The sequence below is a fragment of the Coturnix japonica genome, chromosome 10 (assembly GCF_001577835.2).
Source record: "Coturnix japonica isolate 7356 chromosome 10, Coturnix japonica 2.1, whole genome shotgun sequence".
NCBI lineage: Eukaryota > Metazoa > Chordata > Aves > Galliformes > Phasianidae > Coturnix > Coturnix japonica.
Genome location: NC_029525.1, coordinates 3,230,637 through 3,252,931, shown reverse-complemented (window position 1 = coordinate 3,252,931; position 22,295 = coordinate 3,230,637). Strand labels below are relative to the sequence as shown.

At 44.7% G+C, this 22,295-nt stretch overlaps 1 protein-coding gene across 5 annotated transcripts in view; it reads left to right on the top strand.

Annotated features, from left to right (window-relative positions):
* The window catches only part of USP3 (ubiquitin specific peptidase 3), a 66,390-nt gene that overhangs the window by 38,347 nt on the left and 5,748 nt on the right, over positions 1–22,295 (top strand). For 4 of the 5 annotated variants that reach the window (XM_015872291.2, XM_015872289.2, XM_015872290.2 and 1 more), the window contains exons 2-11: positions 5,489–5,549; positions 7,311–7,442; positions 13,029–13,112; positions 14,360–14,441; positions 15,570–15,652; positions 16,115–16,228; positions 16,804–16,917; positions 19,650–19,796; positions 21,670–21,776; positions 21,949–22,029. In XM_015872291.2, the coding sequence (XP_015727777.1) occupies positions 5,489–5,549; positions 7,311–7,442; positions 13,029–13,112; positions 14,360–14,441; positions 15,570–15,652; positions 16,115–16,228; positions 16,804–16,917; positions 19,650–19,796; positions 21,670–21,776; positions 21,949–22,029 (1,005 nt within the window). Of the gene's footprint in view, positions 1–176; positions 226–5,488; positions 5,550–7,310; positions 7,443–13,028; positions 13,113–14,359; positions 14,442–15,569; positions 15,653–16,114; positions 16,229–16,803; positions 16,918–19,649; positions 19,797–21,669; positions 21,777–21,948; positions 22,030–22,295 lie in introns of those variants that run through there. The other variant, XM_015872292.2, reaches the window with a different exon arrangement.

The window sequence follows — 22,295 nt, the reverse complement described above, 5'->3', positions numbered from 1 at the left end:
TGCCTGCCAGGAACCTCGCTTCCTTCGAAATTCTCTTAGTTTGGCTTAATGTAATTACATTCAATTTTTTCTTTGATTTTCCTCTGGCTTCTGGGCGCTGGCCGACTTAGAAGCAGCATTTAAATAATCCAATTAAAAATGACCTCCCCTTCTGTTCGATTTCATTTTCTACAGAATGCCGTTTTTCTAAAATGGCCAACAGTGTCCAACCGAGTGAACTAAAAGGTTTGTAAGCAGAAAATGTATTGTTCTAATATTGGTAGTTTTGAAGGAGTTCAGTCCATCTCTGAACTTCTCATCACGGGGCTGGAGGTAGGATAGAAGGAGGAGCTTCATGAGCAGTTAGGTGGGAATACTCTTTGAAACCTAGACAGTGAAATGTCTGGCCTGTGACTAAGGAGTAGTACATGTCACTTGCTCCTTGTGAAGGTACTGGCTTACCTTGGAGGACACCTGTGTTTTTGAAGGCTTCTTTACTTCAGCTGATATGTGACTTGTGTCAGTGCGGAAGAGCCTGATGCTGCTCATACCCAGGTCAGCTGTGCTCTTGACTGATGTGTGATGAGCAGGGCTTCTGCTTTTTGCCCTGAGCAGCTGTTCTGTTGGATGTGTGGCAGGTTACAGAGTCCATGGGTTGGAAAGCAAGAGTATACATGGCTCTAATGTGCATTTTAAGTGGAACAGCCTTGGTTCCAGTCTCAGTTGTGGTGACTGAACGTTTCATCTGAAGGATCTGGATCATAGAACACACGTGCTCCTTGCCACAGAGACTGCAGCCTGGGTTAGAGCTGTACTTGCTGTGTTGGGAAAAGGCTCTCCCACATTGTTTCCCTGGACTGTGGAGTTACTGCTTACTCATACTGAGTGGGCGAGTCCGAGTTCATAGAATGCTGAAAAGCATTGTCACATAGATTTTTGGGAGTAGATGCATGTGTATGTCTACACAGACACTCCTCCAGCCTGTTGCTGTGTGTGTATAGCAGACGTACGTGTGTGTGACCAAGTGCTTGTTTCTGGGACAGTTTACATAGCGTGATATCAGTAAACCAGGGCAACCACAGCTATGTCAATATTGCTGCTGGTGCAGATACTGGCTGCAGGAACAGTGCCCTTTTCCAGTCCAGCTTTTATCAGTATAGCTGAGCTATTATGTCAACAAACGTTGAACTGGAGGAAGGCCACTGAGGCTGAAGCTGTTTCTATGCAGGCCATTATGCTGGTGTAATTAACTGTGTGGTTATAGAAGGAAGATGTCAGTGTCGGCACCACTCCTTTTGAGTACAAAGGCCAGGCCATTTTTGTAAAGGATGCAGTGTTGGAAATAGTTTAATGACTCTACCCCTCATTTCCATTAGTGCTCTTGAGGACCAGAATGCTGCTCTGATGGTGTTGATGTTTCATGGCCTTCTCTGTGGTGGTGTAATAAGGACTGTATTAAAGCTGGAATACGAGTGTGCTCCTGCAGTTGTATTGGGTCAGTCTTGCTCTGGCCGTGGCAGAGCAGCAGGCTGTGCTCTGGGGATGCTGCCCTGCAGGAACTGCTTCCTGCCTGCCTCCTCCTCATCCTGCTTCCTCCTTCTGCCCGCTCCTAAATGGTGCTGTGTGCTATTAAACAGCACTGTTAACTTCCTAGGTTGCTTGCACACTTCTGCATACTTGCAGCTTTCCTCCATTGGAAAAATGCAGCTCTGTTCTGCAGCCATAGAGGGTTTGCCAGAAGCCTTGTGTCACATGGCTGTGCTTGGAGTCTGTTTTCTGCAAGGCAAAAAGGCCGTCAGCGCTGAGGAGCAAGGTTTGGGTGTTGTGAGGGGAAGATGGGTGGGGGCCCTGTGTGAGTGCTGGCCTCGCTGGCTGTCTCAGCCATTCTGCTTGATGTAACGTGGTGAACGTTGTTTGTCAGGGTGGTTCACGGGAAGTGAAAGCTGAGGGGACAGGGAGGGCCGTTCTGTGCTTGTGTGAGACACGTATCTGTACGTCATGGTGTGTGATTGTCTCCTCTCTTGGGGATGGATCGATGCTCTTCATCTGCAGATGGCTTTGTGGGCTGTGAGGCAGAGGAGTATTCGCATTTCATTTGGCTCATTCCATAAAAGACGATATTTGCATTTCCTGTTACATGAGGGAAAAATAAAAAGCATTTTTGCCCTTCTGAATGGCTCGATGTTAATGTGTAGTGGCAGACAGCGCAGTGTTTCAGACAGCACTGAGGCACTGCAGGTTTGATGTAAGGGGGAAGATCTTCACTAGGAGAGTGGTTAGGCCCTGGAACAGGCTGCCCAGGGAGGCTGTGGATGCCCCGTCCTTGGAGGTGTTCAAGGCCAGGTTGGACGGGGCCCTGGGCAACCTGATCTAGTAAAGGTGTATGTTTGGTGGCCCTGCCAGGCAGGGGGTTGGAACTACATGATCCTTGAGGTCCCTTCCAACCCGGGTCATTCTGTGATTCTGTGTGATTCTGTTTGTTCTCCTTTCTCTTTTGAGCCACCTTTGCTCTACCATTTGGACTGTTCTGAAAGCACAGCTGAGCGAGGCAGCTGAGAACCATTGCTGTGCCCCCTAGCTCATATGGTACTAAATAAGGTGTAACAAACACAGATGGGTTTTTTATGTAGTTAAGGCTTGTGTAGGACCAAACTTTATTCCAAACTGGAGGCTGCCAGAGAAGTGCAGCCCTCCTCCTTGTTTACATTAGCACTAGAAGTCTGTTTGAAGGGTGATGTTCCAGGGTGGTGGAATGTACTGGGAATGGAGAAGGAGTTTGCTGCACTGAAGCCATGTGCCTCATGTTAGCACTATGTTTGAAAGGAATGACCTGTGCTTTCTTTCCAGATAAAGCCTGATTTAGGTTATAAGCAGCTCAGGGCAGTTCCTGTCCTCTTGCCGTCTGTTCTGTTGTACCTACCTCAGTGGAGCCCTTACTAATGATTAAGGCAAATTTCAGCCCAACGTACTTTCTTAACAGCAAGTAATGGACAGTAACTGCTTCAGAGTCTGGAGTGAGGAGTACCTAGAAAGCCAGGCAAGTGTCTAAGCCAGACTCAGAAATGCAGAACGCGGTCTCAGAAACCTTCAAAAAGGAGTGACGCAACTGGGAACAGAAATCCCCGTGGAGAAGAGCAGCTGTAGGTCAGAAATGCAGAACTGCTGTGTTTTGTCTTTGTGGGAGTCACCTCCGTGTTATTTGAGTTCTTTGTGGGAGGAGATGTTTGTGCAAAAGATAAACCACGCAGTCCTAATGTGATGCAATTGGAGCAAAGTTCCTCCTGAAAGCTGAAGCAAACAAGCGAACCATTTTTTCCCTATTTTCTGATGAAAAGGGTGGAAAACAATATTGTTTGGCAGCGTGCAGTTTGTTGACTGGTTTGTAGGCCTCGTGCAGAGCGTGCACTGCAGTGTGAGTGCTGCAGGAGGAGCCCTCTCAGTGCAGCTCAGCATTCCTTAGGGTACATGGTGCAAGTGCTTATAGCACCTGAATGGGAAACTGCATTAGTCTGGTGTGTAGAGGAACTGAAGACTAGTTTGCATCCTGGCTCCTGGGCCTGCAGGTTGAGAACCTGTCCCACCCACAGATGATGACAGTGACAGCAAGGGTGTAAGGTAACAGGTGGGAGATCTCTGCAATTCCCAGCCTGGGAGCACTGCTTTGTGCTTCTGGCAAGTGTAGGGTGGTGGAAGTGGGTTTTTTAATCTGGCTGGTTTGTCATGCGGCACTTAAGTAACTATTAGATACCATATCTCTGTTTAAGTGCATGAATGCTTTTGTCTGTGTTTCTTTCTGGTTAATGTTTTACCTTTCTGTAATTCAGGGAAATGATGTAGTATCAAGTCAGACCAGTGATCCATTTTGCCTGTTCTGATGATGACCGTGGTCTCCCCTTTGTTTTCTCTTGTTTGCTGGGGTAAAATTTGGGTTTTCCAAATCAACTTTTTGGTCAATTTTGACAGACCTTTTCCTCTTACACCTGAAGAGTAGGGCAGAGCTGCTCTGCCACCCGCTGCAGGGCTGCCATCGTGGCTGTGGGAGCCATCAGCTTGAGAAATGGCAGAATTCGTTGTTGAAAATCCAGCAACAGCAGGGACAGTGTGAGCAAATGTATTTCCCAAGTACAGTAATTGCAGCAATTGAAGGGATGTCCAGCCCTGGCTGAAGGACCGAAAGCACTGCTCCAAGGGGCACTGATGGGGAAGCTGTGCTGTTTCACAGCATGCAGAAATGGCTGTGCTTTTTTCCCCTGTGCTGTTATACAATCCTTATTCCATGATTGGGCCCATGAATTAGAATGCAGCTATTTGTCATAATGAGTACAAACTAGAAAGTAATTCTCCAAGAAGCGATGTTTGTGTGTTTTGCTTTTTTTCGTCTGATTTTTAAACAAAAAAGGCAAATTCTAATGATGGTAATTAGCTCTTTGAAGTATCTAAGGTAGTGACTAACTGCTCTTCTGATTCAAAACAGACCCTGTTCTCTCCCTCCATGGCCCTTGGCTGGCAGTTACTTATCATGTGTGGAAGAATTAGGTGGTGTTTTACCCTCTTGTGTTCTTGGGAAAATTGAAGCTATCTTTTCATTACTGCTTTTTGCCCCCTACACAAGCACACCTGTTGTTTTTCCTTCTCCATCACATTACCTGGGTTCTTAAAAGTGCAGTGGTATGTCTGTAAATACTGTGTTAATGGCATATACAGATGTTTGTACTTGAGTTGACTGGTGGAACTGCTCATCTCCCGTGTTGCTTCTCTATGTCCTGCCTGCACAGATGACTTTCTGTGTTTGTTTTGCTGTTGATGTGAATTGTAGAGACGTCTCTGCTGGCTTGTGGTGGGAGTTGGGGGTGTGCAGTTTGTGTGTCTTCACCCTGGGATGGTGCTCCAGCAGTTCTTTGTACCTCCTGCTTCTTACCCAGACCTTTTGCTTAAAAATTTCATAGTTAACTTCACTTTTCTAGACTCCAAAGACCGAGCTATAAACTTAGATAATCAGCAAGGTGGTTTTCTCAGGTCTTATTTGCAGAGCATGGCACTGAGCTGTTTTTTAAGCATTCAGCTATGCGTGCATGACTGAGAGGACAAAATCCTTGTGGGTAGGGCCTTTACCAGCGTGCAGCACGGTTTGTGAAACAGAAGTGAAGAGCTCAGCTTTTATTCTTTGCTGAGTGAGCTGCCTTATTACAAATGAAAATACGTGTTTTAAGTATTCCCAGTGTTTTTACAACTCGGGCTTCTGATATTTTTGAAATGCACTGCAGAAATGAAGTAGACCTCACACAGATGGAATGCATACAACAAATGTTTTTATTGGGCTGTATTTGTTGAGCTGTAACAGGCCAGAGAGAAGGCTGAGGGCCTTAGCAGCAGCGCTGCAGTCAGTCTGCTGGCTGCAGTGTGGGCTAATGCACAGATCGCTGCTTGGTGTAACTGTGCTCTCCAGGTGGATTATGTAAGTGTAATAGCAGAACTTTTAACACTTCTTTCTTTTTCTGTCTTTTTATAGTGTGCCGGTCAAATAAAAGCCCATGGGTCTGTCTGACGTGCTCAAGTGTCCATTGTGGAAGGTAGGTATAAAGCGTGGGTATGAAAGTTATTCAGTCAGACCTCTGCTTGCTTGCTTGGCTGAGGCAGTTCATTCAAGAGGTTCCCGCATGCCTTTGTTCCCTAAAGGAAGCCTTCCATGGCCTAATTTAATGTGTGTACTTACACCAAGCACACTTCTTTGCTGCCTTCTCAGAGTCTGGAGGATGTACCTAGCAGGATCACTGCCCAAAAGGGACATGAGTGCTGGTTTGATCAGTCAGCTCAGTCCCTGGCTGGGTGGTTAGTAACCTGCCTGCAGCCAGGCACTGGGACTTAGGCCCTTAGAGGGCCTGCCAACCCAAGCCGTTATTCCATGAAGGTGCCTGCAGAGCAGCTAATGCTGTGGGCTGTTGTCTGGTTCTGTTCAAGATGGAAACCCCCAAATCCAAGTTGGGCACAGCTTACATAGGGTACAAAGTGAGTATCCAACCTAGGCAGAAAGTACTGTAAATGTACAGTATAATTCTGAAACAAAGCAGTAATCATAGTATGTAAGGGCTTCTGCAGGTTCCTTCAGAGCATACTTACCTGGTTTTGTCTGTATCAGCTGGAGCACACAAAGAATTTATGTGGGAACGAGACAGTCAGTGCTGTTGTTTATATGTCAGGGTAACTGTTGAAAAACTGCTTCTCTATAAATGTTCCTGATGAATAAGATATTGAGTCTGTATGCAGTGTTCTCATTTAGTGTCTGATGTGGAACATTTTCATCTGTGCTGGTGTGTGCGCTCTTATTCTGGGTCATTGCTGTTAAACTTGGTGACATTGAAGTACATTCTCCAGGTCCCACTGGAAACACCAGCCATGTTACAACACCAGAACATTTCTGGTGGAAGTGTGGCTTTGCAGACCTGTCATTTGCACTGTCAGGCAAAAAGCCGCCTCCTGTAAGTGCAACTGCCTGGTTTGGTTTCTGCCAGCACAGCAGTGTCCCTGGCCAGGCCACAGGGCTTCACTAGCACAGCCTGTTAGAACTGTCTGTACCTGCGTGTGAGAACAAGTCCAGACTAGAAAAACCTTCATGGGAGATGTGCAGAACTGCTGGCAGTTGGCATTAAGCAAGGGAGAAGTGTGTGGGGTGTGGAAGTCACCTCCGGTCTGGCCACGCGCTTGTAGGAGTTAATGATTTGTCAGCTGAAGTTTGGGTCTCTTGCATTTGTGATGACTTTATGAACTGAAGATGCCTGACTTTCTAGAGAGATATCTCATGTGTTGAATGTGGCAGTGCTCACTGTACCAATGAAAGAGCCTAGGACTTTAGATTCTTTTCTCACCTGTGTGACCCATGCTGCTAAAGTAGTCACAGAAGGAATGAGTGCTGGGTGGGAAAACAAAGGAGACATCTAAGAAAAAGAGATGGGGAAAATATTAGGTAGAACTAACCGCATTATGAGTGTGGAAAATAGGAACTAGTGCTTTGCTTGGGTTGTGGAGGTGCACAGGCCTGGTGAGGGCCCACGTGCTGGCCCTGGGTGCAGAGGTGCCAGTTGGTGGCTGCTGTAAAGAAGGTGGAAAATCTGGTATGGACAAAGTGGGAAAGTAAACAGGTAAAAACTCAGTTTAACTGGTGTTTTCGTGTAGGTGAGTTGCCTGTTTTAATGCTTGTATGATAACTGCCTGTGTGTGTGTTAGGTTGTGATTGTGTGTCGATGGGTTTTGTTGTTGTTGTTCTGCTTTGTTCCCTGAATGTTGGTGAAATAATTGTTTACAAAGCCTCACTTTTTTTTCCCCCTGTACTTTAGATACGTGAATGGCCATGCGAAAAAGCATTATGAAGATGCACAGATTCCTATGACCAATCATAAGAAGACAGAAAAACAAGAAAAAGTTCAGCATACTGTGTGTATGGATTGCAGTAGTTACAGTACATACTGGTAAGAATCTCAACGCAGTAATGTGACAACCTTTTACATACTAGAAGGTGTAAACTTTAGACTCTTGTGAAGCATTATATCATATTATGTACTTCATCTCTTGATTTCCAGACCTGACCACTTGTGTAGCGTTGGTTGTGGCTGCACTCCTGTGTTTCAGTGGCTTAGCTCAAACTTTTGAATGCAGATATAAGCTTATGTAGCATAGAATTGCTTTGGTTTGCTTTGAGTTTGTTTAGAACCTGCCTTTTTATTGCTGCTGTTCAGTTACTCTACTCCTTTCATCTAATGGATGAGCCTTTCATTTGTAAGAATACCAGAAAGTTAAGTAATGTGCCGTAGATCCTGCCTAAGAGATGTGAATGTGAGCTGTGTGAATGCACGTTGGTTTATTTGTTTCCCATATGCTTTTTTTTCTTCGCTTTGGAGACAAGGCCTCTTTTGGGTGGTGAGTTGGTAGAGCTGAGTGAGTTTGGGAGAGTTACGGATCCTGCTTGAAGGCAGCATCAAGTTCTCTGACAAGGTTAAATAGCAGAATAATGGAAGTGATTCTGTTGGCAGAAGCATGGCCTAGGCTGCTATGTGCTGTCATCTTCTTGGAGGAAGGAAAACGAGCCCTGTTAGGGAGGCTTAACAGTTAGCACTGGTAACACCAGATACATACAGAGAGCAAGGGCCGGAAGTCAGCTGGAAACAGTGCTCCTGTGCTTCCACCATGTCCACTTGTAAGCAAAACAGTTGAGAGCTGCTTCTCCTTTATATGTTAGCTTTGTAGTTTTCCGCTTATGTCAGTAATGTCATTGCTTGTGGGGTGTGGCAGTGCAGGACATTAATAGTGCAGATCTCAGGGAGGTCAGAGTTCTGGTGTTGTGGAATTACTTGCATGCAGAGCTCCACGGGTGGGTACTGTTGTGTTCAGAAAGCCTCTGTGGGCTTCGCAAGGGAAAAGTCCATCAGCTGAAGTTTGCATGTCCGTTTTATAAAGAACACTTCTGTAACAAATGTTTTTCTGAATTCTGAGCTGTGATCTTTTAGTCACACTGAAAGTAACAATGCATGCAGGAAGTTTAGTGGGATACTTGAAATCTTGATTATATCTGCACTGCCAAACAGTGTGTGCCTGGTCTGATGAACTCACAGAGGCTCAGTGTGTGTACACAGCACAGTTCCCTGCTCAGATCATCTCAAACCCAGTGTGGGCACTGCAAAAAATGGGTGCTCAAACTGAGGATGGTGCTGTGCTATTGAAACAAAATGCGTTTGTGAGGAGGGGGTGGGCACCCTCTTTGGGAGCTCACTGGTGTTTCACGGCGTGTTTGTGATAGAACGCAGAAGGAGCAGTTCAGCATGTGATGTGTTTTCTGCTGCAATGGAAGCAGAAGGCTGAGTCATCAGTGGCTGAACTGGAACTAATTGCAGAGAGCTTTGCCGTGGGGACTTCCTCCTGCACATAATTCTTTGGCAGATTACAAGTCTGCTGTGCCAATGTGAAGCTGAGTGAGTTTCAGAAGCAGCATCTCTTTGCTTTCATTAGAATGTTTGGGGTTTTTTTCCACTTGGTTGTCAGAAGAAAAAAAAAAACACCTGGATTTATGTCACACCCTTTTATATATATATATGTGTGTGTGTATATATGCACGTGTATGTATATACACATAAACACACATATATGTATGTGTATATATACATATGTGTGTGTATATATGTGTATATTTTCCCCCTGTGTAAATGAACTTAGATGTGAGAAGACGCAGCAGAAAGCATCTGGACCGATGTCTGCCCCTGTGCTTTGGGCAGTGCTGTAAGGGCTGCTGTCAACCAGTGCTTGCCAGCTGAAGGAGATGGTTGGGTGAGCTCCAGCTACTGCAGGTGGAGTTTTAAAATGCTGTTCACAGCTTCTTCAGTGTAGATGGGAAGCTGTGAGATACTGGGATGTCTATGCGATTACATTGCTTCAAGGGAAACTTGCATGTTCCATGCAAAGCAGTGCAGGCAACCTCAGTAATTTGGAAGTCAAGAAAATACAATCCTAAGACTTAATCAATTTTACAAAGGTGACAGGGAGGTTTTCTGCAGTGCTACTTTTTAGTTGTGGGGCTTTGGTGGTGCAGAGCTGTGTAGAAAACCCTTGTTCTGCTTTCATCCTGTGGATTCCCAGTAGCTGTGTTCCTCAGCTGGATGGTGGCAGTGAGTGTGTCTGTGTAGGCTGTTAGAGTGAGAAGGCATTTAATTCCATCCCATCTTTTTCTTTGTCAGTCACTAGAGCACAGAGCAGGGTTTGTTGCAGCCATCCCTTACTGTGACTGTTGGAGCTGATGTGGTTTATTTAATTTTGTCTCTGATTCTCACCAAAACCAGAACAGTCCCCTGTAATTGCATTTTGGAGTGGAAGCCTACGTGTGCAGATGTGAAACCAGCTCTTCTATTTGCAGCAGTGAGGTGGCTTAGAGACCTGCAATGAACTTGTCTGCTTTCCGTCCCTGTGTGTGAATGTAAATGGCTGTCAGAAGTAAACAGGGCTAATTAAAGTGTGCCTGGGAAATAAACCTCTTCCCCTCCCAAACTAACTGTGTTGAGCTTTCAGAGGTACCATGACTTGCAGTAGCTCTTCTGTGGATTCCTTATTTAAGGGCTAGGAGTTGCATCTGCTATGTTCAGCATTTGGATTGTGAGGGTTGTATTAAGTTTCTGTTTGCAGATGAAAGAGGCCCTGAAGAAACCAGACATCCTGAGTGCTGCTTTGCAGGCTCCTTGCCATGGGAAGGGCATTTTCTTTCCCAACTCTGCAATCCCTTGATGAGTTCAGTGCTTGAATTAACATTGGCAGTGCTGTTGCCTTTGTACTTCATCACAGGTTTACACAGCAAAGAATGTTGTAAGTTCCAGTTGTGCCTGATAGTCAAGATAGCTTCGTTAGTTTACAAAGCATGGATCTGCTCCAGCGGAGGAGTAACCTGAGATGATGTGAATGTGTGTCATAGTGGACATGGTCCTGTGCCAGACGAGGAGAGGAGCAGTGGGAGCTGTGCTATTAGGGCTGCCCAGTGTCAGCTGGTTGTCCCCACAGAACACACTCAGTTGCTGGCCAGGCTCTGAGAGCTGCAGTTGGTGCCACAGGGTACCTGGCACCCAGAGCTGAGCCGCCTTTGTGCAAGGCTGGGGAGGATGCTGGGTCTCTCTGCTCTTTATGTTATGCACATTGCTCCCATGTGAGCTGGTGCACGTGGTGTAAAGTCTTTTCTTGCCTTCCTGTTTCTCATGCCTTAATATGGGTTGTCTTGTTGGTGAGTGTCTCGCTCCAATTTAGGAGTGAGGCAAAGGTTCTTTTGATAATGTTATGTCCGGCGTGAGATTAAGAAGAAGAACATTCAAATGTTGATCCGACCAGTTTATTGGAAATAATAGACAATTGAGGGGATGGGGAAGGGAAAGCAACGAATGCGAAAATTAGGGTGATGGGGAAGGGAAAGTAGGCGATAGAAAAAGGTAGAAAAGAGCAAGAATTACGTTAAAGCGGGGAATAGTCACCTCCTGGAAGCAGCAGCGTCCCGTAGCACGTTGTTAACGTTGGTCCGGGGCAAAATAAGCGTAGGGGAGAGCGGCAGCGAAGTAGCAGGCCGCAGATCGATGAAACGCGGAGAAGATGGTCAGAGTAGCGAGGTCTCAGGAAGCAGAGTCTCGGGCAGCGAGGTCCCTCGGAGCAGAGTCTCGAGCAGCAATCCCAGAAGAGATAATAGGCAGCAGTAGGACAACGGTGGAGGAATCTGAGGTCAGATACCTAGATGCCCACAAAACCGTGGTTTGTCCGTGCCCTTTTTATCCTTCTTTCCAGCCTTCGAGACATTTCGGGACGGCTCGGGTCAGAGTCCTGTGATTTCCTCAGAGATGTCAATCTTCCTTGAGATGGGCCAACATGAAAGACCACTTAAGGGCCATTGATCAGTATCTTATCTCCCTTTCGTAGCTCCCGGACTTGTCCATCTCCTAAACAAAGGGATTTCTCAAACCTTGGTTCCTGTGTATTTCAGACAAAGGGAGTCCTGGAACCTTGGCCAGGACTTGCCTGAACTTGTCCATTTCAGCAAACTTTGAGACAGTAATGTAAAAAGCGTGGCCTCTTACAGTGAGCTGTTTATTGGCTGGCCCTGTGAGATGCTTTGAAATGCTGTCTGCAGTTCCTGGGCTGTTCCATACAGCATTTGTTCCTTGGTTTTAAGGGGTCTTGTCTTTCCTTCCCCCTTTCTTGTACAGCCCTTGTGTTTGTCCATCTTCTTGCCTTTAAGAAATAGTTAGAAGAGCTGACTATGGATAAGAGAAGTCCATGGCATTCCATGGAAATGTGAAATCTTTGTAGGTCACAGAACTTGCTGATTGCTGTCACCCTTTACTGAACTGTAGTTTATGTAGAAACCGTTAGTACCTTTAACACTGCTGAAGTATTTTTACTTGAAGCTTTGTGTGTAACTGCTTTTGCTGGCGGTGTATGCACAGACAGCAGGTCTGGAGCTGCTGACATCCCATTGCTGCAGAACCAGGTGCTGTAATGCTGGGCTATGAGCTTCTCAAGCAAGCAGCATCAACAGCCAGTGTTACTGGAAGCATCTCCACCAGAGGGGAGCAGTTGGCTTTTTGGTTTGGTTGGTTTTCAGAGCTTTATTTCTTTATGCATCACTTGGGATCCTCAGGAAGCAACAAAAAGGCATTTGTTGTAAATACCCACAGCTTGGTTCTTTTCAGCACTGATTCTGCTGAGAGACCATTTGCTTTTCCTCCTTGTGCCCACCTGGAGGCAGTGGGGGATCAGCTTTTGCTTGTTTGTTTTGTTTTTTTTAGCTCAGTTATTTTTGCACTCCTACCTTGGAAAAAGCTCACAACGCTCTTCACGTTTGTGCTTCTTCACATATGTTAGTGGTGAGAGAACAGGCGGTATTTGTGGCTGTGGCATAAGGTGTGTGTGAGTTGCCACAGCCCTCTGGTGTGAGCTGGACAGACCACGATGTCTCTTCATTCATCCCCCCTGCTCTTTTCTCCATGGCAGAAACTCCAGCACTGTTCATCAGTTCAGCAGCTCTTGATGGCAAACCCATGAGATTTTAATGGTAGTTTTATAGGATTCAAATAAATTGGTTTCTGCTATGTGTTGATTAAAAAAACGTGATATTCTATTTACTGATGTCAGTTCCTCTTGATAAATCTTGTACGGGTTTTCTGCTGATGCTGCTTTTGGTTACGAAGCAAGTTTGAGTTTTTGCTTAACTGGAACAGTGTCCTATGTTGAGTGACAGGTGATGCTGTTGTTTTCTGATAAAGAAGTAAACTAGAAATAAAAACCAGGTCATGAAACCTTGCCTGGACCATCCCTTGCCGTAAGGCAGCGTTCAGAGGGAACAAGGCTCACTTTATAGCTGCTGTGTTCTCCTCTCCTTGTAATGTCCTGTGAATCACTGCAGCACTTCCAGCATGACTGCACTGAGGAACTTACTGAAATTGGATTAACATGCATTGGGGATTTTTACTTAAAGCTTGTATCTATAAATGTGGTGGGTTTTTTTCTGATATTCTTCATTCTGATAAATCTTCTTGCAGTTATCGCTGTGATGACTTTGTAGTGAATGACACCAAGCTGGGACTGGTGCAGAAGGTCAGAGAGCACCTACAGAACTTGGAAAAGTAAGTGGTGTGTTTATATCCAGGCTGCTTTGGGTGGGCTGACAGCACTGCATCGTTTACCGGGTGTTTCTGTTCTCTGTGTGTATTCAGTGTATGTGTTTTGGTCACCATATGAATGATGCCGTGCAAATCTATAAATGCCTTTTCATCACTGAGGTGCAGAATGGAGGAGGTTTGGCTGATGATGTTCACCTTATTTCTTCTATGCTGTTCCTTTGGAGGCTGTGTGTGCAGGAATTTAGAAATTCATTAGTTTTCTTGCTCCCTTGCCAGTAATCCCCGTATTGCTCCTTAGGAATGGGGCAGGATTCTCATCAAAAGCAGAAGCTGTTTCTGAAGCAAAGAACTGAAACTGAAACGCAGCTGGAAGTAGTTTGTGTTATTTGCATAGTTTGCAAACAGACTAAGAAAAGTTCATCAACTTAAACCATACAGAAGAAACGTGCATTTCCTGTGGCTTTATCTGGCTCTCTGCCATGGAAAGTAAATACTGTAATCTCTGTGGTGCAGATGCTGTGCCCTGTGCTAGATAGCAAATGTCTTTCTTAGTTTGTTTGCAAATCTTCCCTGATACTCAGTAGAAGGCATGTGCATACAGTGCTTCCCACTCTATTTAAATGCCCCAGAGTTCAAACTGCACTCCTGACAAGTCGCTGTGATGTCAGAGAGTGTCTGGGTCCTTCCTCAGTGTGTTGGTGACTTTATATATAAGTGAATTATTGATGCAGTGAGATGTAGGGCTGGTTTCTAGTGCTGTAGAAAAGAGAAGCTTGTTGTTCTTGTGACATTGTATGAGTCTTACCCAGGTGTTACACCCTGATGTGTTTATACATCAGAAGTGCAATATGTTACTGATTGCTGTGGCTTTCTCAGAGTTCAGGATGACTGTTCTGGCAGAAGTACTTTATGGAAAACTCTGTTAAGTGCTCCTTTGATTACGGGAGATGATAAAGTCTTATTTCAGATCAGAGGTGGCACATAACAAGGGCATGTCTCAGGGCGCACACTGCAGTATGCATACGCTAACACAATTAGCTCAGACTTGGGTGTTGAAAATAGGATGTGCATCTGTACTCTGTGCATTCTATTTTCAGACTCTGAAATGCATATGTAGTGATCAGGGAGCTCTTTGCTGTCTTAGTGACAAGTGATGGCAGATGTGATAGCTGTGTTAGGACATTGGGATTATCTGCTGTCCTGCAAGATTTTGTTTTATTGTAAGTAACGTTTTGTTTGCTTCCCAACAGTTCAGCCTTTACATCAGACAGACACAGGAAAAGAAAGCTATTGGAAAACTCATCTCTGAACAGCAAGTTACTAAAAGTAAATGTGAGTATAACAGAGCTAAGACACAGTTTTGCTAAACCTCTTGAGGTTTATAGTTGGCCTGGATTTAAAGTGCTTGACTGGCTACCAGCTCCTCCCTGGTTTACTTTGTCAACTTCATCTCCTGGCCACGCTGAGAGAGCCCCCTTCTCACTAAGGAATGCTTGATACTCTGCTGTACCTCTGCTGGCCTACACTTTGAGCTTCTGTTTGTTTCTTAAGATCAGTAGGATGGAAAGCAGGTAGTACCCAGGAGATACAAACTGCTAGAAAGAAGGTTTTATTTTCATTTCACTTTATTTTGAGCAGACAGGGCATTTATTCTGTTCCTTCTATAGCGCAGAAAGAAGGCAAAGAGGCAGGTCTTTGTCTAAAGGGGGATCAAGAGAGTAGTTATTAGGAAGAAGTGGAAAGCTTTTAAAACTTCTAAGAAACAACTGGTGAAACTCGCTTTCCAAAGCAGCTGTGAAATGTTCTGAAGACTGAACTCCATCTCATGTTCCACCTTCCTGATGGTTTGACTTGGTCTGTGGAACAGTACTCAGGAGAGCACAGTCCAGCCCTGTCTGAAAAGCTGCACAGTGTTTTCTAGTCAAAGAATGCTCCAAACCAAATGCCTTTTGTGGCAGTTAGAGATGAGGGATCTTCTCATCCTTGTAATTTCTTGCAGATTTCAGGGAGGGGGGAAGGGGAGAGAGTGACTCGGCTGTGTGTGACTGCCTTGGCTGTGTGTGACTGCCTTGCTTTCAGCTCTTACCAGGGGGAATGCAGAGCAGAGCGATGTCTCCTTAGCCCTGCAGCACAGCAGTGAATTCCAGTGGAGCTGAAGTAATGGCTGCCTTCAGCTATGAGTAGTAATTGACTGGGAAGCGAAGAAGCTCCGATTATGAATGGAAATAAGAGGGGAGGGGTGGCAGAAGCAAAGCAGTCAGTTGCTGCTTTGCAAAGTCTTTAGGTTTAGTGACATTGCAGATGTACTGCCCGGGTTGCTTTGGCTTTGAATCTGCATTTTTCAAACTGAGTAGTTAATTATTGTTAAAATTCACGTTGGTACAACAGTAACAGCTCTGTTGGGAGAAAATGGGTGAGCAGGGATGTATGTGTCTTTAACATAACCATCCTCATTTCCAGGGAAGCACCACTGCCCTGTGTGCCACAGGCCTTCGGAACCTGGGGAACACGTGTTTCATGAATGCAATCCTTCAGTCGCTCAGGTACTTCCTCTCCATCAGTCAGGGCTGAACATGTTAGAGAGAAAGCACAATCCATTCCTGGGGCTGCTGTAACAGAGCGTAGAATCAGTACGTGGAAGATGACATTGCATTAACTTCCTGAGCAGCTGCAGCCTGATGTTTCTTTTAGGGAATGCTTTCTGATAACTCAAGTCTATCACAGAACCTGTTTGTCAAAGCAGAGCCAAAATGCGGTTGTTTCAGATATTGGGGATGATGGTGGTATTTACAGATTGACTCATTTGCAGAAGATAATTATTTGTTTCAGTATTTCTGGTATTGGGGAAGAAAATATTTTAAAAACCTGTTTCTGTTGCCATCATTTCTCATTGCTACGTGAAGCTCTTCCCATGCATTTTAGCTGACAGACTCCAGGATCCATAACCTTCTCTTTATTCTCTGCCCTTGAAGGATTTCATCCATTTTTCCTTTTTTTTTTCCCAGTAACATTCAGCAGTTTTGCTGTTACTTCAAAGAGTTGCCTGCTGTGGAGCTGAGGAATGGGAAGACGGCAGGCAGAAGAACTTACCATACCAGAAGCCAGGGAGATAACAATGTGTAAGCAAAGTGTTCCTTGTTGTCCCTGAACTTTTATGAAAATAGCAAATGCTCAACTCACAGGGCTGCGGTACACTGCCAGTGTTACAGACATAGAAAAATAATCCCTAAAGGATCAGTGTCATAGAAAAATAGTTGGCTGCAGAAGAAACAGTTGCTTGCAGTGGGCTCATGTCAGCCTTGTCCTGCAGGGGGAGGCAGTCAAATACATCAGGAAGTGCTGGAGTACCTTAGAGGAAAGGTTAGGAAGTGCCAAAATACTGCCATGTGGTTGTGCCATTCAGAGCCTGTAACTTGCCTAAGCAAGCATTGAGGTGACCATGTTAGTAGACGCTGTGACATAATGGTGAAGGGTACTTAGATTTTCAGTATCTGACATGTAATTTTCCTACCCTGTCCATCCTGTCCTGTTACGGGTACAATTTTAGACACAAACTCTTTGAAGTACTGGAACATACTCAGTCACTGCATTTTTAACCAAGGAAACATGAGATATTTGTAACACTGAGCTAGTAAACCCTCGGGAGTTATAATGCAAGCCCATATTCATCACCAGCTTTTACTTTCTTTTCCAGTTCACTGGTGGAAGAATTCAGAAAGACACTTTGTGCTCTATGGCAAGGAAGCCAAACTGCATTTAGTCCAGAGTCCTTATTTTATGTTGTTTGGAAAATTATGCCAAATTTTAGGTAAGTTTTCTTAAAAAAAACCCGCTGATTCTTACTGTAATCTTGTATTGCTGGTGTCCTGATCTCAAACTTGCTGAATCTGGGCGATGGAGAATGCAGACTTCCTGTATGCCCACAAACGGACGTCTGGAAAAGAAATCTTCACTTAGATTTACTTTGTGTTTATCAATAGATCTTTTCTTCCCACTCTTTGACCATACGCTGCATGTGACACTGTTGGAGATGGCAGAGATCTCAAATGCTCTTTGTAAAGTGTTTGTAAGGACACTTTTGTACCTCGTGGCAAAGAAGCAAAACTGCGTTTAGATCAGAGTCGTATTCCAAGCTTGTTCCGATAAGAAACTGATGTAGTTCAATTAAAAATGTGCAGGTCTAGATGCAAACATACTGGGTGAAACTTCCTTGATTCTCTGAAAGCACAGTTATCATCACTAATGGACGTGAAATGAGGACTATGATTAAAATAGGCATTTTGTGCCCATACTGACAAAAATATAAAGACAATGGTTACTCAAGTAAATTGAAGTATCATTCCTCTCCAAGGTCTCCCTCTCCTGGCCCCCGAACTTCTTTCAAAGGAGCACTGAAACCTGTTAGGATATATTGTGATGAAGGTAAGTTGCTCCATGTTCTCAGGTAGTAAAGATACTGTTATCCGTTACACCTCTAGCAGTGCTGAAAAGATGCTGTGAACACACACGAGTAACCCAAGTAACGAAAGTGGTTTCGTTCTGTTCTTCACACTGCCTCAGCAGTTTCAGTTGGCTTAAGAGAATCAAGGAAGTTTAACACCAGTGGTTTCATGCAGTGACCAAAACTCCATCTGTGGTGTCTTTGATCAGTTTTCCAACTACGGTCTTCACTATAATTCCTGATAGGCTAAGCAAGAAACAATTTGAGTTCCTCAAGCAAATTTTCAGCACTGTGGATTCTATCAGAGTTTTTGAAAGTGTTTTTATATTGTTTTGGGGTTTTCAAATTATTTTCCCCATATTTGCGCTTAGCTGGCAAGGTGTGCATGATTAACAGATGAGAAATCACGTGGAGAGCAGTGTCAGCTGGTCAGAAATCCCTGCTCCCACACGGTCCAGTGAGAAAGCTTGTTCAGTGCTTGACTGTACCTTGTAAAAGCTGATGGTTCCTCCTGCTGTGCACCGTGTGCTGCTCATGAGATCGAGCGGAGGAGCTGGATACAGCCTCAGGAAAGGAGGCTGGAACCAATAGCTTACTAACAGCAAAGCGGCTGCTTCAGCTGTGCTTATGACGTGATAGGGGCAGGGATAGAAAACATACTCGGAAACTTGATTGTTTTAGCTTAAAGAGACGTCAGTTGTTGAAGGTGTGTGTCTGACTCCGGGCTGCGAGTCTGCTTTTCTTTCAGAAGGTTATTGACTTTGTTAAAGAAGGCTGAACAAAAGAAGGGGTTGGTTGGGCTCCTCATGACACTCTGTCTCTGTATGTGTAATTTGTGCGTAGAGAATATTACTGATGGTTTTTAAGACTTATATAAATGACAAGTGTAGCTGAAATGTCTCTGAGCTCAGACTCTGCTGCCGAAGTCCTGCTCCTTGATACTGTACTGAAGCTGCTGCCGAAGTCCTGCTCCTTGATACTGTACTGAAGCTGCTGCCTTCATTCTGCTGCATGCCAGAGTAGCCTGCAGCTTCATGCTGAGCTGCAAGATGTGTGTTCTGTAGCCTTATTGCTGTATAAATAGCATGCTCTATTCTCCTAGTAAATGTCCCCTCTCGTATCTTGCTATCAGTAGGAAAAGGGATGCCAGCAGTGGGCTTGGAATGAGTTGTTTCAGGTGGCTGGAGGTCAGTGATATTACACAAGCTGTCAGAGAAACTCTGCATTTCAGCTGAAGGGTGATTGTCCACATCCTCACAGTCCTTTCAAGAGCTGCTTTTAGACTTAAGCTTTTTATCAAATACAAAGGATCTTTCATCTATAAACAACTGATTTCTGTGCCAGAGTAAAACCCGTGCATCAGGACCACAGCCAGCAGTGTGGGATGATTCCAAAGGTTATTTAATCAGACCTGTTGGAGATCAAAGGCGCTGTTAGATCTCTTAAGAGGAAGTTACTGTTAGAAGGTATCTGAAGCAAAGTAGATCCCACGAATGTGATCTTCAGCCGTGTATGATGATTTTTCCATCTGTTCAATAAGCAAGAGACACCTGTATTAAATATGCTTTTTTCCTGATGATTTCCAAGTTTGCGTTGCCACTGAGGTGTGTGTGGGAAACAAACACTGAGAATTAATTCCTTGTGGCAGTGGGAGGGAAACGGGCAGGAGAGGAAACTGAAACTGCCAAAGCACCACGTGGGCACAGCACAGTGTGTTTGGTGTTGTCCTTGAATGGCACCAGTTCTGAGACTTCAGTGCATTGACCATAACTGATGTTCAGAGTGGAGATGAGCAGTGCCGCACCCCGTTGTCTGCATTGTAACAGTTCTGCAGCAGCTCTTCCATTATAAAACTGACCATATAAGTTTCTCTATGGAGAAAGCTGCGCAGTGACGGTGCTGTGAAGGAACAAAGGTTGTGGTTTGTGTGCACATCAGGGTACCTGTCTGAGGCCTAACCTTTGGTCCACAATGCTCCTGGCTCTTTGAATCCTGCTCGGTGTTGCTAAATAAACATCTGTTCTTCCAAGTGATGTGCTTTGTCTTGCAGTAACGCAGCCCAAACCTTTGGTGATGATATTGTTTCCTTTTTGCTCAAGGGGATACCAACAACAGGATGCCCACGAGTTCATGCGTTACCTTTTGGACCATCTACACCTGGAACTCCAGGGTGGCTTTAATGGCGTTTCACGTTCAGTAATTTTGCAAGAAAATTCCAGCCTGACAGCGAGCAGCAAATGTTGCATGTAAGAAATGTTTTAAGTGTTTCTCCAGTACCTTTGTACCTGCCTTTGTATAGGTCTGGGTGGCAGATCTGAAAGTTCAAGTGTATGTTTCCTTGTTTGAGCTGTCCTTAGCAAATGTGTAATGTCACAGTTATAAAGCTGTGGGGGCACGGACTGTGATCCTATGGGATGTTCTTCCCTTCAAAAGGAAGCAGGGCCCTCAGATGGAGCACTCTCTTCCTGGGCATGCACATACAGAGTAAGTTGTAAACAGACTTCAGTGCTATTAGAAGGAAAGATCTGTGTAGTTCCTAATCTGTATGCATTTAGGATTCATCTTTTAGGGTGGTAGATGGCTTTAAAAATACAGAGGCAAAAAAGCTGCCAAGTACCTGTACACTTAAACTGTCAGTGGACCTTGCAGACTAGAGAGAGGGCAGAGCAGCTTCTGTTGGATTTGAGGCAGTTTCCCTGCAGGAGTTGTCTGTATTTTACCACCTGACACACACTTACAGCTGCTGGGTTTTTATCATCTTCCTGCCTCAGTTGATTTTCATGTTATTGTGTGTCCTGAAACAGGCACTCATCTGCATGTTCATATTCATAGAGTCATAGAATGGCCTGGGTTGAAAAGGACCACAATGATCATCTGGTTTCAGCCCCCCACTGTGTGCAGTGTCACCAGCCACACACTTAAAAATACACACTCTTAAAATACAGCTCTTCCTGCATTGTGCCAGGTGGCTTTTTCTCAGGTTAAAGCTTCCCCAGGGAGAAAGCATTTGAATTTCCTTCAGGAAGGAAAGTCAGGTCAGTTCAGTCCTTGGGTTCCCTGAGCAGAAGCTGAGTGAGTTTTCCCTTTCAGTTCTGCTGAGAACATAGTAGGCAGCTCCCCAACGTGCTCCCCAAGAAACAAGTGTCTAAAATTGCTCTCAGAATTAAAGAATGCTTGGGAAGTAAACTGGTTTTGTTTTCAGGATGAGCATAAACATATCTGACCCCTGGGAGATATGTGAAGTAATTCTGTTCTGAGCATGGAGAACATGAATTGCCTTCTCTTAAAGTGTGGTTGTATGTGCTTTAATGGTTGCAGTGTGAGGATGCTGTGAATACTCATTTCTTGAGTGCTCAGTTATTTGGGCAGCCATTTCCTTCTGCTTTACAGTTAATATCAGCTCTGCCTGTTAAGTTATGGGTGGAGCACTGATATGAAACACGGGTTTTTGCAAGCTTGCAGCGTCAGAACTACAAGCGCAAACTAGAAGTTATTGCAAAGTTGTATAATAAACATAAAATGGTTTGTTCTCACTGGGCTGTGAGGCCATCACCTGGTCTGCTGAAAAGATTCAGAAAGAAACTTAATGTAACAAAAGTGTACAGGGTGATGCTGGTAAATATTGCTTAGCATATCTTAATGCAACATAAGCTGTCTTTCTTTGGTAGCAAAAATGGGAGAGATGTAGAAACTTGATTTAAAAGAGTCCAAATTACTTGCAGCAAGGAAGGGTGAAGTTTCCAAACAAAAGCCTTACCTACAAGGGAAGAGTTTTTTGTTTGAAATTGTTTGGAAATGGCCTTAGTCACAGGGCACCTTGTGAGAATCAGCTTTGGATGATAAAGAGGGACCCAGTACTTCAGCACTAAAATACTCAGCATCTGTGTGAAGCGTATGCAGTTCAGTTCATGTTTCCTGTTGGTACAAGGCAAAGCGCTGCAGCAGCTCAATACCTGCAGTGGGCAGTTCTGGATGGATGAAAGCCCTGTGGATGAACAGTCCCTGTTTGTGGACTAAATTCTGTGCAGCAGCTACGAGTGGTGAAGTGCTTGTGTAAGGTATTACTAGTGAAGCCCCAACCAGACCTCTGACATTTCTTCTGTGTTCTGGTTTGCCTAGAAATGGAGCCTCTACTGTTGTCACAGCCATTTTTGGAGGCATTCTTCAGAACGAAGTCAACTGCTTAATATGTGGAACAGAATCTAGAAAGTTCGACCCATTCCTAGGTAAGATGGCTCTTAAAAAATAAATGAGGAGTGGGTGATACAAGGTAGGAATCTGAAAGTTTCAGATCTGAAAGTTGATTCCTTCACGTCATATGACCAAACCAGAGTTTTAGTACAGAATGATTAAGCATTGTTTTATTCTGAAGCTCTTTCTGTGTGCTTGTTTTCCCAGACCTTTCGCTAGATATTCCAAGTCAGTTCAGAAATAAACGTAGTAAAAATCAAGAAAATGGACCAATGTGCACACTACGAGGTAAGAGGGATAATGAGCTCACTAACAACCGGGGTGTACAGTCACCTGTTCTGGGAGCCAGGCTGTCAGCCAGGTTATGACTTGTGGCACCTGCTGATTTTATTGGATGTTGAAGTAGAAAAAGGTACAAAAACCACTTTGTTGAAAGGAGCAAGGAGCATTGCCTGTCAGAACCTGCTGATGTGCCACAGCTGCAGGTTGTTGGTGCACAACCATAGATTAACGAGACGGACTGCAAGGCAGGCACACACTGATGTTGCTGCGTT